General features: G+C 31.1%; 1 protein-coding gene across 2 annotated transcripts in view; it reads right to left on the bottom strand.

Annotated features, from left to right (window-relative positions):
* Positions 1-249: 249 nt before the first annotated feature.
* Positions 250-15,043, bottom strand: part of LOC127738872 (homeobox protein Meis1-like) — a 66,303-nt gene continuing 51,509 nt past the window's right edge. For both annotated transcript variants that reach the window (XM_052250327.1, XM_052250326.1), the window contains 3 exons: positions 4,524-4,582; positions 2,833-2,907; positions 250-2,253 (listed from right to left, as the gene is read on the bottom strand). In XM_052250327.1, the coding sequence (XP_052106287.1) occupies positions 1,913-2,253; positions 2,833-2,907; positions 4,524-4,582 (475 nt within the window). In that variant the 3' untranslated portion in view covers positions 250-1,912. The remainder of the gene's footprint in view (positions 2,254-2,832; positions 2,908-4,523; positions 4,583-15,043) is intronic.

Raw genomic sequence — 15,043 nt, forward strand, 5'->3', positions numbered from 1 at the left:
ATCAAGGAAAATTTGTCGACATGAATTCTTTTTTCCTTTTCATTTCAACCAAGTATGATTTTGATACTAAAGGCCAATTTATTTTTCTATGAAGTTTTTTGTTGACATGTTTGTCTTGTAGTTGTTTCTTGTTGTTTGTTTTTTGTTGACATGGCATTGTTAATTTCTCTTTGACTTACAAGTTTGGTAACTTCAGCCTCTTCTTATGACAGGAACATATTGGACAAAAAACATAATAAAACACAAGCATTTAGTTTATTACAACAATTTTTATTTCTCTGGAATTTTGCTCAAAATATTTGACAATCTCGTATTAAAATTCCCTAAAATTTTTCACAAGTCCCTAAGCATCAAGCTCAGCTCCACACATCACCACACACATCATTGCAATCTTACATTTCCTCATAATCAGACACATTCAGACAATAATCAATTTCAGTGTATTTTTGGTAAACTCGTGCATGATTGTCTAAGATTTTCTGAAAATTTGATACATCTTTTTCAGTTATTTTTTGTTCATTCTGGCATTGAAATGATAAAAAATGTAAATATATATTTATTGGGGAATCATAAAAGAAGTATAGTAAAGTAATGTAATATCCGACATCTTGAAACAATCTAAAATAATTGCTACAGATATACATATAAATATGTCTTTCTCTAGTTAAAATCAGTACAAAAAGATAAAGGAAAGATTTCAGCAGTCTCTGACATTAATATTACTTTACAATTAAATACACATGTAGTAATTACATGCCAGTTTAAAATCTGCACTTTAACATTTTTTAAAAACATAAATAAACGGTCAGCACTTAGAAATAACTTAGTACTTGTTTTTAGATAAAAAAAAAAACAAAAAAATCATTCTGTAACAAATCACAAACCAAAAACAAATTGGTTAATTATCAAAAAAAAAAAATAAATCTGGCAGGTCGAATAAATATCAAGCTTAAAATTTGTTCAATCTAAAAAAAATATTCAAACAAACTTCAACAAAAACAACAAAACATTTACAAATTAAACTGCAAGTAGATCTAAACAGCCTGGCCAGAAAGTATAAAAATGTCACACAAAGAAAAACTCTCCAAATAATGATTTTTCGCTTTCATACACAATAACATATATAACATACATTCAACAAACATCTTTACTATACAAATAATATGCACCAAATACTTTTTTTAACATGCACCATTAAATAAAATGTCCACTTCCAACACAATGGAACTGGCTATAATTACAAAGGAATAATAATGAGGTAAATCTTAAAGCTTTAATTTAATTGGTCACCCCATTACAGGGTAACTCTTCTGATTGGTTAACAATGTCATGTGACAAAAAATTCAAATATTCCATGGCACAAAAACATATTCCTTCAACTGAAGAGTTGATGTTTGACAGAACATACTTTGACGTGGAATGCTTTACAAAGTCATGGCCATTCAAATGTACATTTATTTTGATCATCATGAGGTATGCGGCACATATGTGACCAAGACATGTTTCTTGTCCAGAGACAACAAAATACATATATAATACTTGGCAACTCATTGTCAACATGAACTGCGTTTTTTTTTAATAATACTTTTGCGTAGTTTTCCCCATATCCCATTATAACAAGTTGTGAAGACTAGTTTTAAAACTGCAGTCAGTTGTCGACTCCCTTACTCTGTAGATTGACTAGCAAACCAGTTACTTCCATTGGCTAGCCTGCAACCGTTAGGAATTAGATTCCACACAATGAGTGACTGCTTAATGATTGAGAGATCACCGTGATTGTAATAAAATAGGCTGTAGTTTTAAACTACTGTACCCACAAATACTTTAGTCACGCTTTATTCCTTGGCTTAATTATGTTCGCAGGCAAGCCAATTGTCTTGTTCTTTTTAAAGCACAAAGTTTACTCCTGATTTTATCCAGCATGAATATCCTGAATGTGTGCACCCATACTGTCCAAGCTGCCATGTAATGGAGGACTTTGAGCAGATCCCATCGACATGGGACTCATGCCGTGGGCTCCATGTCCCATCATCATATGATGCGGATGCCCTGGTATTAGCATTGCTTGCGAATGAACTGGTGGTCGTAATTGTGACATCTGAGAATATGAACTACTGCCAGTGACGGCAGTACTTCCAAACATGTCACTACTATGCATACCCTGAACTCCAAGCATATCGTATCTTTGTCCATCCATATGAGAATATCCCTTCATTTGATCATACATTTCACTACCATGTCTTCCTTGGAACACTGAAATTAAAAATGGAAAATAATATTAATATTTGTTATTATGTAATTCATTGTTTAAAAAAAAACTAAAATAAGCACTATATGTCTATGCATTGCTATATATATTGGATTTGCTTTTTTGAGGCAAATATGAAACAGAACTTGTTCATTTTTTTCCGCAAGTATATAGAACTTCGACAAAATGACTTCTTTTTATTTCTTGCCTTAAGGTTTGCTGTCTCCTTCAAATTCAATCTCAGAAGATTTCCTTTTTTAACCATTATATACATTGTTGGTTTTCTATAAGCTTATCCATTGAAAGAATTAAGCTTAACGTTATCTTTAACTAGTGAACAAATTACACTTTACCTGTGAACTGAACAAAATTAAGCTGTGAACAAATTACACTTTACCTGTGAACTTAACAAAATTAAGCTGTGAACAAATCAACTTAACCTGTGATGAACCATTAAGCCTAATCTGTGATTAACAAATTAATCTCAACTTGAGATGAAAATTTGAGATGAACACATTAAGATTCTACTGATCTTTAAATTTATCAGAGTACAAAATATTTACAATGAACTTATAACTACTTACTGTGAGGACTCATATGTGCCATGGCCTGGCTATCCCAACCCATACTCTCTGGACTATACCCATGACCTCCTGGTGCTGAAAAGATAAAGACAATGATTATGCTTTTTATTGCATTTATCTTTATAAACAGCTGTTTTGTAAAGAAAATACATGCAGTATAATTATTTTGTACTTAAAAATTCAATAGATCAAATATTTGTGGTCAGAAGCTTTACAGATCCTAGTAATTCTTTCGAAATTCTACAAAATAAACATCATTGTTTTGAACCTAAAGTGCTATTAACAAAAAAACTTTTATTGCCGAACAATGGTGCTTATACATAGGTTTTTTGAGAATATCTTACTAACAGCATGTGAAACAAAGAACGGCCTTGTATAAACTGAAAACAGATAGGGAACACTTAGAGGTACATCTAGATCACATTTAAACCATTTAGTACACACTTATAGACCCTCCTTATGAAGGAAGAGGAATTTCAATTGGAAAGATTTTCTCTCCTCAGGAGATGTGAGATTCTGTCAAGAATAACAAGCTTAAAAGAAATGCAATTTGCATAAGAGCCATGCCACCAAAGATAAAAGTTTCATCTCAGAGTTTTACCTTTAGACTGCTCACAGAGAGCTAATTAACAACAACCAGCAGATGAAAACTAAATTGCTGATGATATATGCCAATTTTGTGTTAAATAGCTTTTTAAAATATCAGAATACCAGGCGAAAATAGCCATGTAGATAAAAAATATCAGTGTACAAGTGAGAAAATGATAGAAAGGAAAATAAAAAGCAAGTTTGCATATATTTATAAAACACTTAGCTACTAATTATTATGCGATAAACTGTTGAAGTTCCGCAGAAACAAATACGACAAAAATTAATATTTTTATTACGGCATAAAAAAGTTTTGTTCCTCAATAAAAGGCATCAAACTGCACTATACTAGAAGGCACTAAATGCTTTATGAATTATGTATTAAATATTTAAGGTTTTTAAATAAATATAACTGGAACATGCAGGAGGAAGTAAATTAGTTAATACTTTTCTCTTATTTGCATATTTTTGACAGTTGATGTTTTTATGGGTTTGATATTATGTAAGAATACAATGGTTTATTGTTTCGCTTGCAACATGCCAAAATGACCGTGTCATGAATTTTACAGAGAATATGTTGGTAATGTGGTAATAATGACAAATGTCTTCATTTCATTTCCGTCATTTTTATACCTACTAAACAATATACATTAGATTTTAATTAAGAAAAGGAAATCATAATTTTCGTGTTTATTTTTTTTCATATTCTTTTGTCAAGTTGGAAATCTGCAAGTCACAATAATTTTTAATCCTTAAAGCTAGGCAATTAAATGGCCATTAGGATGAAAATAGAAATTTTTCATTTATTTAGGTACCAGAAAGTTTGAATCCAAACAGAGGGAGAAGTGTCAATGAAATTTTTACATTTTAAGTCATTCTAAAATTTAAAACAAGCATCAAATGAATTTTATATCAAGTCAGTAAAAATGTTTTGGTTATCAGTGAAAAAAATTTAATAGATATCTATAATAACAAAATAAATTCCATAAACAATATTTTGGAATAAAAAAACCAAAACTTTGTATTTAAAGGGAAATAATATCTACTAATTGTTGTTCTCTGAAATGTGCAGTGGCAAATATTACAACCATATTCAATCTTACCTGCTCTATTTGATTGGTCAATCATTGGTTGTACTATTCTTCGCCTTGCATTAATAAACCTGAAAATAAAATAATTAAAAAATTAACCATTTAACCAATTTTACTTTTGCATTGGCCTTTTCTAATTATCAACAAAATAATTTGAGTTTGGCCTAATTGTGGACAAACTGTCACTAAAGAATGATTAATGACTGATATACAAGTGAGGCGCCACACAAAAACCAGAGTCTAGATCATCATTTGCCAAGATTTAGACAAATTCTCATTACTAAGATGACCTCTGACCCCCCCTATCAACCTCAGTACAGATATTTACTTCTAAATTACAACCAAAACTTAGCCAAATTTCACAGTTTATCTTCAAATTGTTGACAAAAGTCTTTAAACCATTCAAAAATGCATTTAATTCATGATAAATGTTTGTTGAGAAATGAAATGGATCAGGGAGAAGGCTGGTGAAAACATCTTTTGCCCTAAATTACTTCTTTAGAGCCATTAAAAGTTTTTCAGGGGATTAAGTTACAAGTTGATGAGCCTTTCGGATTCCTATGCCATTAAATTCCTCATCACCCTGCAGACAACCCTAATGATATTATTCTTCTCATTTTTATTTATTTTTGCTAATTATTCCAATTCCCAGATGTAAATATAGAATTCATGGGGAACAAAATGCGAAGTAACATGTTGTATACAAAAGCAAACACTGTTAGTCACTTTAATATGTAATAAGGCAAGGTTGATATACACATATGGTTCTACTTTCAATAATAACCAAACTTTTCCTATAAATTCTTGAAATTTCAATACAAATATAAACAACAAATACAAGGAAATTCCAAATCTTATTGGACAATAAAAAAAATTAAATGCCAAAAAAAAAAAATATTAGTCTCTGCACTCCCCATTTTCCAAACCATCATTTAAGAAGAACCACAAACAAATTTTGATGTAGCCTAACTGTGAAGAAAACCCTCACATGTTTACAAAATGTTTTGAAATTTTCAACTTGATTTGAAGTTTTTCACACCCAAGTTGATTCTCTGCTCATTTGTATGTGTGATAGATATCAAAGAAATTAACTTCAAACAGATTCTCCAATTACTTAAATAGCTGCAATGATTCGAAATCTTCAAAACTTTTACACAGATACAAGTTGAATCTTCATCATTTAATAACCCATACATATTACATCAAACAAATCAAGCAATTACTCAAATAGCAGTGAAAGTTTGCCTTTTGAACTTATGCATGTTGCATTCCAGATTAATTGTATCACAGAGGGCAATTTAAACCTTGCTTAATGTGCAAACAGACTGCTTGCTTTCTGGTTGTAACAAAGTCAATACTGTATGTTTACACAATCAGATTCAGAGTCAACACTTGTATGAGAATGCCTTAATGAATTTGAGGAAGCTGATTAAATCTAAATATTATCTTGTCCAAACTTCCAATATAATCTCCTACGTCTTTGTTTTCTTAAGAAATTTCCACTTTATTTGATATTTGAGAAGAGTAAGAGCTTTCTTGAGTACCGACTTTAAAAAAAAAAAAAAAATTGCCCTCCTAAATATCTTGTTTATTTTATACCTTAAATAAAATATCTACTTCGGTTTCTTTAGAAAATTTTAAACTATAATCTAGATATAAATTTAATAGAGTCATACATATAATGTAATTAATTCATGGTACACGACACCCTAGAACACTGAAAAAGCAATGTCAATCCTTAGTGTAAATGTCGATCCCCAATTTGATACCAATTTCTCTTAATGTGTTCTGTCAGAACTCAAATCAGATTTGGACATTTAAGCTTACATTGTTAGTTATGATAAAATGGGCTACTTCACGGCTTCACTAGGAGAAAATGGACACCAGCTAGCCATTGAGACACTTGTAACTTCTTGTATTCCAATAATCATTTCAACTAATGGAGTCTTAATTAATAAAATGGCTGCCAGCCTGCAACCAGGTCCTGCCATTAGAAGTTTTCTTCAAAATTAGCAGTATCTGTTTGTCCCTTGTGAATTTTCTTCCGTACTTATTACCGGAGCAAGGTTTTGATGGAAAAGTCAGAAAAATAGTTATTTTTGTATTTTGTTAAATTATTAAAGTCTGATGCCAGATTAAACTCTCGGTGTTGGTGTGATCTTCACTTAAGTTCTACAAGAACCAAATGACAAATGATATTATCGTCACAGTACCTTTCATTTCCACCAATCAAATGTACTAATTGTGTAACTATGGGAACAGAATGTTTTGTAAAAAAGTATATACCTTCATTATCACAAATAGATAATGGGAAAATATTGAACTTGTTTTTTTTCATAATGGTGTTGAGTTTGTTGTTTTAATAGTTTAATCAGATCCATGTTTGTTTTGCAATAAAAGAAACTTTTTTTCTTTTTCTTTCTCAAATTAGTATCCATTATCTACATCTGTTACTCCAGTCAAGAACTTTCTTCATAATTACAAAAGTTAGAAAAAATTGTTTTAAAGTTAAATCAGATGGATGATAAGGCTGTAAACTGTGGATATCAAGGGAGAGATGACCCATGGTTGTGTGAACCCGACTTTCAATCAACAACTATGTTATGGTTAATGTCAGACATCTGCACACACAATGCAGCTTTTTTGCACCATTAAAAGAAGCAGATAAGTAATTTTCTAATTTAAAAGTCATTTAGTTCAAATCATGCCAGATTAACTTACACAGAATAATAAACCCAACAATTTTTGGCAATTATTTCGAAGGATGATTACATTGCATCACAAGAGTATCAAAACTACCACTTAAAAATAGACAGATATTTTAAACTTGTGGTAAAACAGTCAAAATAGATTAATATTATTAAATAGTTTGGGATCACTTTCTCCATTGACTGGAAAACAAATGTCAATAATACGACACCTTCATCCAAGTCTTGTTTTGTTGGGACATTTCTTGGTATCCTGCATCACAAACTTGTGTTATTTAGAAATTTAACACTCTGGATTTGTCTGATTGATGGTAGAAATATCTTGTAAATGACAAAATGATCAGTTTCAGTGACAGATTACTTGAAACCAAGAACTTGATTGTTTTTGTGACACTTTTGGGCAGGTAAATGGCTATTATAATCAACGGATTACAATGCCCCTGTTATAGATATTTCAATGACCCGTTTTACACTACATTACATTTGCACAAGTTTAAATTACCTATCTAAAGAATGTTAACCTTTTATTTTGTTGTGTATACTAGCAATATTTTAACTTGGGGACAATTTAGTTACACTTGTGGGTTACTCATACTATTGTTATCAAACTTGGTAGGGTGACCTCTGAAAAAAGACACTACATGAAATATTTAACAGTACAGTTCTCGATCAAGATAGACGTGATTAATACCTGGCAGAATTTATTCTTTGAACAATTTCAATTAACAGGTGAAAAGTTTAGAAATCAGATCCATAACAAACTTTATGTATATTTTTGTTCGACCAGGTAGGGGAGATAATCACAATTTTTGTGATCATTCAAAAGCAATTAATCATAATTTGTGACAACTCAGTTTAATTTACCTGAAATAATTTGAGTACATAATAGCTGACAAATTATGGATTGATCAATCTTTTCAAAATGCAATGTACATTTTACAGAGCACAGCGAAAAAAAAAAATCAAATTTTATTAATTTTCATAGAATAGAAACCCATAAATCTAGAATATTACGGAGGGAATATTTAATGGGCTTAATGAGCAGATGAAATCAATTACCGCTTAATGAATAAAGAAGGTGGGAATACCCTGTCAATTTCACATGTTCATATCACCAAATAAGACAATTTACCACAACAAAAAGGTCATTTCTCCATAAATGCTCGATAGAAGATTTTCTCCTCTTCATTCTACACGGAGCTAATGTCTAAATAGATCTCGTCAGAATGCCCAGTCATGTGTTAATATCAGATTTTCTCCCCTTACAGCATGCTGCTATCCATTTAGAGAGGAAGACAACAGACTAGGCCTAATGCTATAACCCATGTCATTATCAATTTACCTCTATCTATTGTGTTTTTAATCAAACTTAATGCATATCTAATCTTCTTGATAATTCAAAAATTGGGGTTAAGATTCTCCGCTGGCTATGTATCGATTGTCAGATTTCTCCCTTAGAGGAATTGTAACTAATGGTATAAAGCCTTTGTATGTTACATGTAATTCTCTTGTTTATCTCAGTCAGATCTTGATTTCCTTTAATTTGCAGAATTTTTTTTCTATCTTTGATTTTATCGGAAATGGAATAGAACAAGTTCCTACAGGTAGACCTTAGAACCACATAAGGGTGCTGCTTCCTGGATCCTGAAACTGGATACTTAAATCAAGACATCAATATATTAACAAGGCAGTCATTTTATCATTAAATCAACAATTTTACTTTTCAATAGACTTCTTGTCTCATTTAGATATTTACATTTCATTATATATAATTGGACAACAAATTACTATAATGATTGGCGAGATTTCACCTTTGACCTTTAATGTATTATTTTGCAATTAAAGCGAAGAATTTTATCTTTTGTTTAGAATTACCCACCCTTGATACAATACTATGACAAGCGATAAATGAATTATCAAATATATGTTTTTAAACTGCCAATTTGGAGTGTTTGAGTTCTTCTGGCAGGATTATGCATTTTTTGCTAGATAATTCTGACATACCATTAATATTTGTCTTATAAAGATGATTATCAAACCCCACATCTGTATCAAATGCTGGCAGACTCTTCATATCATAGATGGAAGCAATATGATTCATACTATTGTAACATTGCTTAAAAAAAGCCATAGTGGTATAGCTAACAGCTGGAGACGGCCCCTGCTGCCCTGACTGTATCTATAAAGTGATAAGACTTCACTGCACTTTCTAGCAGCACTTTGGTTCTACCATTATATCTGACATATAAGTGATGGCAGATTTGATTTATTCACTTCCAAATTCACATATATATTCCGACTTTAGGGGTGGCCCACAATGGCTGACTCATTTATCATACTCCTATTTAAATTTATAAAAATAAATTTGAAGATGTATTTTTTTCTTCGCACTGCCCCTCTTCACCTGCGGCAATTAAACGTTTTTCAAATCTATATATTTCCAAAAATAAATTTTATTACATACAAAAGTCATGATAAAATCTCCTAACAAACAGATAAAACCTGATTTAAGTGCAAGACAAACAGAGTTACTTCCCTTCATATACCAAAAACATTTTTTTATTTCAACTTAAAAATACAATTTCCTCCTCCTCCATGATTAACGTAGATTCAGAAAATAAAATTGACATTAAAGTGATGGTTAAATTTTACAAACTTGACAGTATTGTCTCAAGTTCTGTATTAAAACACATTTTCATTACCATCAAACTTGATGGCAATCATTAAAAGACTGCATTCATGATGCAAATTAAGCCATGCTTTTATTCACTCTTAGGAAATTTTAAGGTTAAAAAACATTTTAAAAAATATGATTCAATTAGTACGCAGCCATTTTCGTCATTTAGAACTACGGAATTAACACCTAAGTGAACTATGATGACTTTCTATAACACATTCATGTTTCCATGTGTTTTATCAACTTCCTGTTGAAATATCCTGGAGCCAGGCACATCATCAACTGCCGAAATGATTGAAGAAAATAAAATTGTGTGTCGGAATGTGCTAAGTATCAAGATTTGTAAGCTCTGGCAAAATAATCAACATCATGTCGACTAGATCCACATAACACAATATTTTCTGAACCATTAGCTACATAGATAACACATTTCTGCAAAACTTGTCTTAGGCATGTCATAATCTATATGCCTTCTCCATTCAAACATTAATCTTCTCAAAATAAAAAAAAATCACACTTTTTATAATGGAAACACTTGAACTTTATACATTTTTTTTTAAAACTGGACCGATGTATTTTTTTTATTATTTAAATTGTTAGTTTATGGAGCTATGTATTTTTTTTTTATTATTTAAATTGTTAGTTTAAGAAATGAAAAGTGCTCTTACAAAACGCATTAAATCATGGCACTTGCAGGTAAATGTTACCTGAATTTTAATAATATAATTTCTTATTTCTGAAGACAGAATAAAAGTATGGTTGGAGTGTTTCTGTGGTAATTATGTATTTTACTAAGGATATTCAGCTAGCTATCTAGGTTGTCGTGCAAACTTCTGCAATCTAAGTGGAAAAGCTTGCACACATTAATGAATTTAATATAATTTTTCAATTAAGTAGTCGGTTTTTATAAGTTCAAAAAGTGGGTGTAATTTCCCTCTAAGATGCCATTAAATTCTCATTACTTCATCAAGAAATAACAGGAATTTTTATCTAATAAAAGCAAGATCTAATCCAAGCACTAGTCTCGTTTTCTCCAGCTGTCCAAATCGTATGCTATTGAGAAAATACAATTTCCGTGTGCTTGTTATCCAAATGACTTGGCCAGCAAAGGACTTTAGGCTAAACATTAAAGAAAAATACCCTGTTGTTAGTATTGATATCAAAATTGTCTTCTTTAAATGAGCATTTGTATTACAAAAGCCGTGATTATCACGCCTGGAAAATGGACAATGATAAAAGAGGTCTAATTATCTCTTGCAGAGGGGGAGGGTCAGCCAAAATATATTAAAATGACAAGTGACAAATAGCCACTTTTTGTCCCAAAAACTACAAGCATCAGACTAACAATTAACTCGGTCATCTTAAAAACATTCCCGTATAAAGAAAAGTCAATAGCTGGCCATTTAAAGTTACAATCTCTGAAAAAGCTGCAGGTTTCCTCTTTTCTTCTCACCTTCTCCATAATTTTCTTTTTCGATACAATCGGGTTACGTTACAAAAGGAAATTACCTTCATTTGTTCACGTCAGTCTTTAGACACAAATATCAAAATTCTTCGATCAAGTCTTTCATACTATTACCAATTCAATACAAGTTGTGATTAAATTTCACAAATATTAGCAATTAAGTAGGTCGTAATTTAGGAAAAAACTATATTGTAATTTTGTTTGGTGCAATTTTTATGGTTTTATAATGGGTCAATGATATGAAAAGGTATTTTTCAATGGCGGTTTCCTAATTTCCATTTAGTCTATAGGTTCCACTTGAGGGTAATATGAAATATATTTTAATAATTCATCATCTTAAAACTTCAATATAAATGACAACATGAATAAATTCATAAATGAGAGGGCTGGAGCAAGCACAATCAAATTCTTACTTTCAAATTTCGAGAGTATGGCTGACTGAACACTACCCTGTTTAAAATACGTTTTCTTGGTTAATAAATGTTTTTCTTTTCTTTAAATCATTTACTTTTCAAAACACTGATCAACTCCTAGAAATTAAATAAACTTGTGATATACATTAAGGGACTTCAACTGTATTAATTTGACAACTGTTGAAGAGAAAAATTGAAAATAATGATTTTATGGCTGGCTTGTTAGTAGGCCAAGCATCTCCCCTATTCATTAAAGACCCTGTCAGTCTTAACCCCATCACAAAAGTCAAAATATCATATGTAACAAAGCCACTCAACCTTTTAGCATTTTTGAAATATGGGAAAATAATGAGCGAGAAAAACAACTGTTTATTACTGATGAATTCAGTGGTATTGAGAGAGAGTGTAAACATTAGTATAAGTCCATATGGAGCAGAGAGCTTGATCCAAAAGATTATTAAACTGATTTGAAAATACTTAATCTGACTAGATGAGAATTTCCAAGACATGCGTGTGTTATTTAATGAGACGATTGCGTGCTGTGGCACAATCACCGGCTATCCAGCTAATACTTGTGAATACATACGACAATTCCGTCTTTTCAACATTTAAGAGGATCACATGGTGTAGAGAATTTCAATCGTCAATTTTATGAATGACATGGCATCAAATAGAGACACCTTGAGAAGAATATACACAATAGAATTATATTTGATATGATAATCATGGTTTTGTTCCCGTATTTCCCCTATCATCACGATCATCTCAGGATACAATAACTGATACATGATCGTCATAACTCCACACGCCTTTTTAAATCATCAAGACACAAGGTAGAATAACAATAGTACAGAGAGAGAAACAATAGTATACAACTGCAAAGTCTATCTACATCATTGTATACACTCGCCACCCGCCATGTTTAACCAAATGTCAATCTCGATCTGTACTGTCCTCAGCTTTAACTTCCTCCAATGGACATTAATCATTGCTGTGTAAAACTTATCAACCTTTTTTCTTACAAAATGTCCTATTAAATGTTGTTAAAATGAGAAATATGTGGAAAATAGCTAGTGAATCCTATTAGAGTCCGTTGGGATCCAGATTACCTCTCGCTTCAAACAAAGGCAATTATTGGCCTGCTTCTTAAACTCAGTTATACTGGAAAAATCTTATTGCTGTGGATTAAATCTCACTAATTTCATTCTCGGAGATTTTATAATATTCCGTCTCCATATGAAGATTACAATACAGCGATAATGTCTTTTCTGGTGTTTTTGTGGGGATAAATGACAGATTTTCTGCTTAGTTTAACGCATTCAGACATCCTTGGTATAGGTTAGGTAGCCATTGTTTCTCTCTATCTTGACGGATTATGGATTTTCAATTTTGTAGTCCCCTAGAAATTTCTTCGTGATCATGATTATGGCCAAATCTATGACCACAAGTGTGTAATATCTCTGTTCGAAGAAACACTTAATAAATATCTCTACGGCTGTATACAGTGATCTATAGGTTAATAACTAAAATCTGATTGTTTGTTACTATAGCTGCCAAAAATATTCTAAAAATGTTTTTACTTTAATTTTAATAAAACCTTTATGAAATTTGAAATTATTCTTTTAATAAATTTGTTTAAATATTTCTAATGCATGATGTTGTCATAAAAAATTAAAATTTGAAAGACAAATTATTACATATATACCATGTATGACAAAAGATTCACTGACAAGTATTATTTATACTGTACGACAAATTGTTAGTGAAAGAATATATTCATAGGATTTTATGTTGATCTTTTCCTATTTGTTTTTTTTCCCCTGTATTGACCAAAAAGGTTAGAAAATCTTGTAAAAGATAAAATTTTACATTCAAACAGTTAGGTATGCATCAATGGCCTCGGGGAAAACATCTCAACTTAAAGATATTTATAAAATTTGTTTTACAAATTAGCCTAGCGTAAAACGTGAACTGAATAATCACGGTAAAGCCGTATGTTTTTCCTCGGCTTGTTGGAAAGAGCATATATTGTTTAATACATGTATACACTACATCATTTAAAACAAAACTGAACAAATCTTATGTAATTCGACAAAAAGTTATCTGTTTCTAAACGGGTAAAAGAGAAGAGGATTTCTTTGTTTTCTTATGACAGCATGTCATGTGGTGATGGATTTCATTTCTCAAATTTACATTTAAAATGTTACATTGGAGAACCGGTACAATCTGATAAACCTAGTTGAGATATAATTTCACTATTTTATCAATGAATCAAATTTCAAGCTAAAAAAAAATCGAGCTGAAAATTACTTAATTGACGTGGATAATTATAGGGTTATTAATACCCCTGTAAATCTAGGTTGGGTTAAAAAGATCTTATGTCTTTCACTTATTGAAATTTGAATAACATCTATGCACACCAAAACGCTATCAAATAGTCATTTATAAAAACCCAAATTAAAACTGTACCAGATTCTTATATCAACCACGGAACTCGAAGTTTAAGCGTGTTCAGAACATAGACAAAGCAATTATATGGTAAGTATCAGTTGGGCAGGTACCCAACCTAGGTCTTGTTTAATGTACAGAATTCTTTTTTGATAAATATTGTATTTCTGGTCGTTTTATGTATACCTACTTATGATTTCATGGCTGTTTGCACCAAAAGACAGGGGGCACAAAAAAAAATAATTACCCAGTAACTGATTAGACAAAATAAATTACTCAAGTTAGGGAAGGCTCTTGAAACAAATTAAATACTGCAAATACTGAGATGTAGGAAATTGTTTAGAAATAAGTAATTTATCTGAAATATAATACGGCATGATAAATGTAGAAGGGAATCAAATGTTTCAGTTATAAAAGACATCAAATCCCCGAAATTAATGGATACTTAGGTTATTATATACAAGTTATACTGTTATCGGTGCTAGAAAATTAGTTTTGATGTTTTCCTGTAGGTAAAATTAACTGTAGGCATAGCAAACTTATCTTAATTAACTATACTATTTGTCAAAACATTTAGTTGCTGCAGATGTTCCACTTACACAGTCCCTATGATGGATGGCTTTATATCTCCCCTCCCAGTGTTGTGTAATGTAATATTTAGTTTATTCCACAGCCATTGAAAACATCCATCTGCTAAATATCCCTTTTGTTCCACAAGATTTATCAACAGACAACATTAGATATACATGCCTTTATCATGACTGCAATACATTATGCAGGCCAACACTAACATTCTGAAAACACTAAAAATAGGCTTCAGT

Source organism: Mytilus californianus, unplaced genomic scaffold, assembly GCF_021869535.1.
Source record: "Mytilus californianus isolate M0D057914Y unplaced genomic scaffold, xbMytCali1.0.p SCAF_4, whole genome shotgun sequence".
NCBI lineage: Eukaryota > Metazoa > Mollusca > Bivalvia > Mytilida > Mytilidae > Mytilus > Mytilus californianus.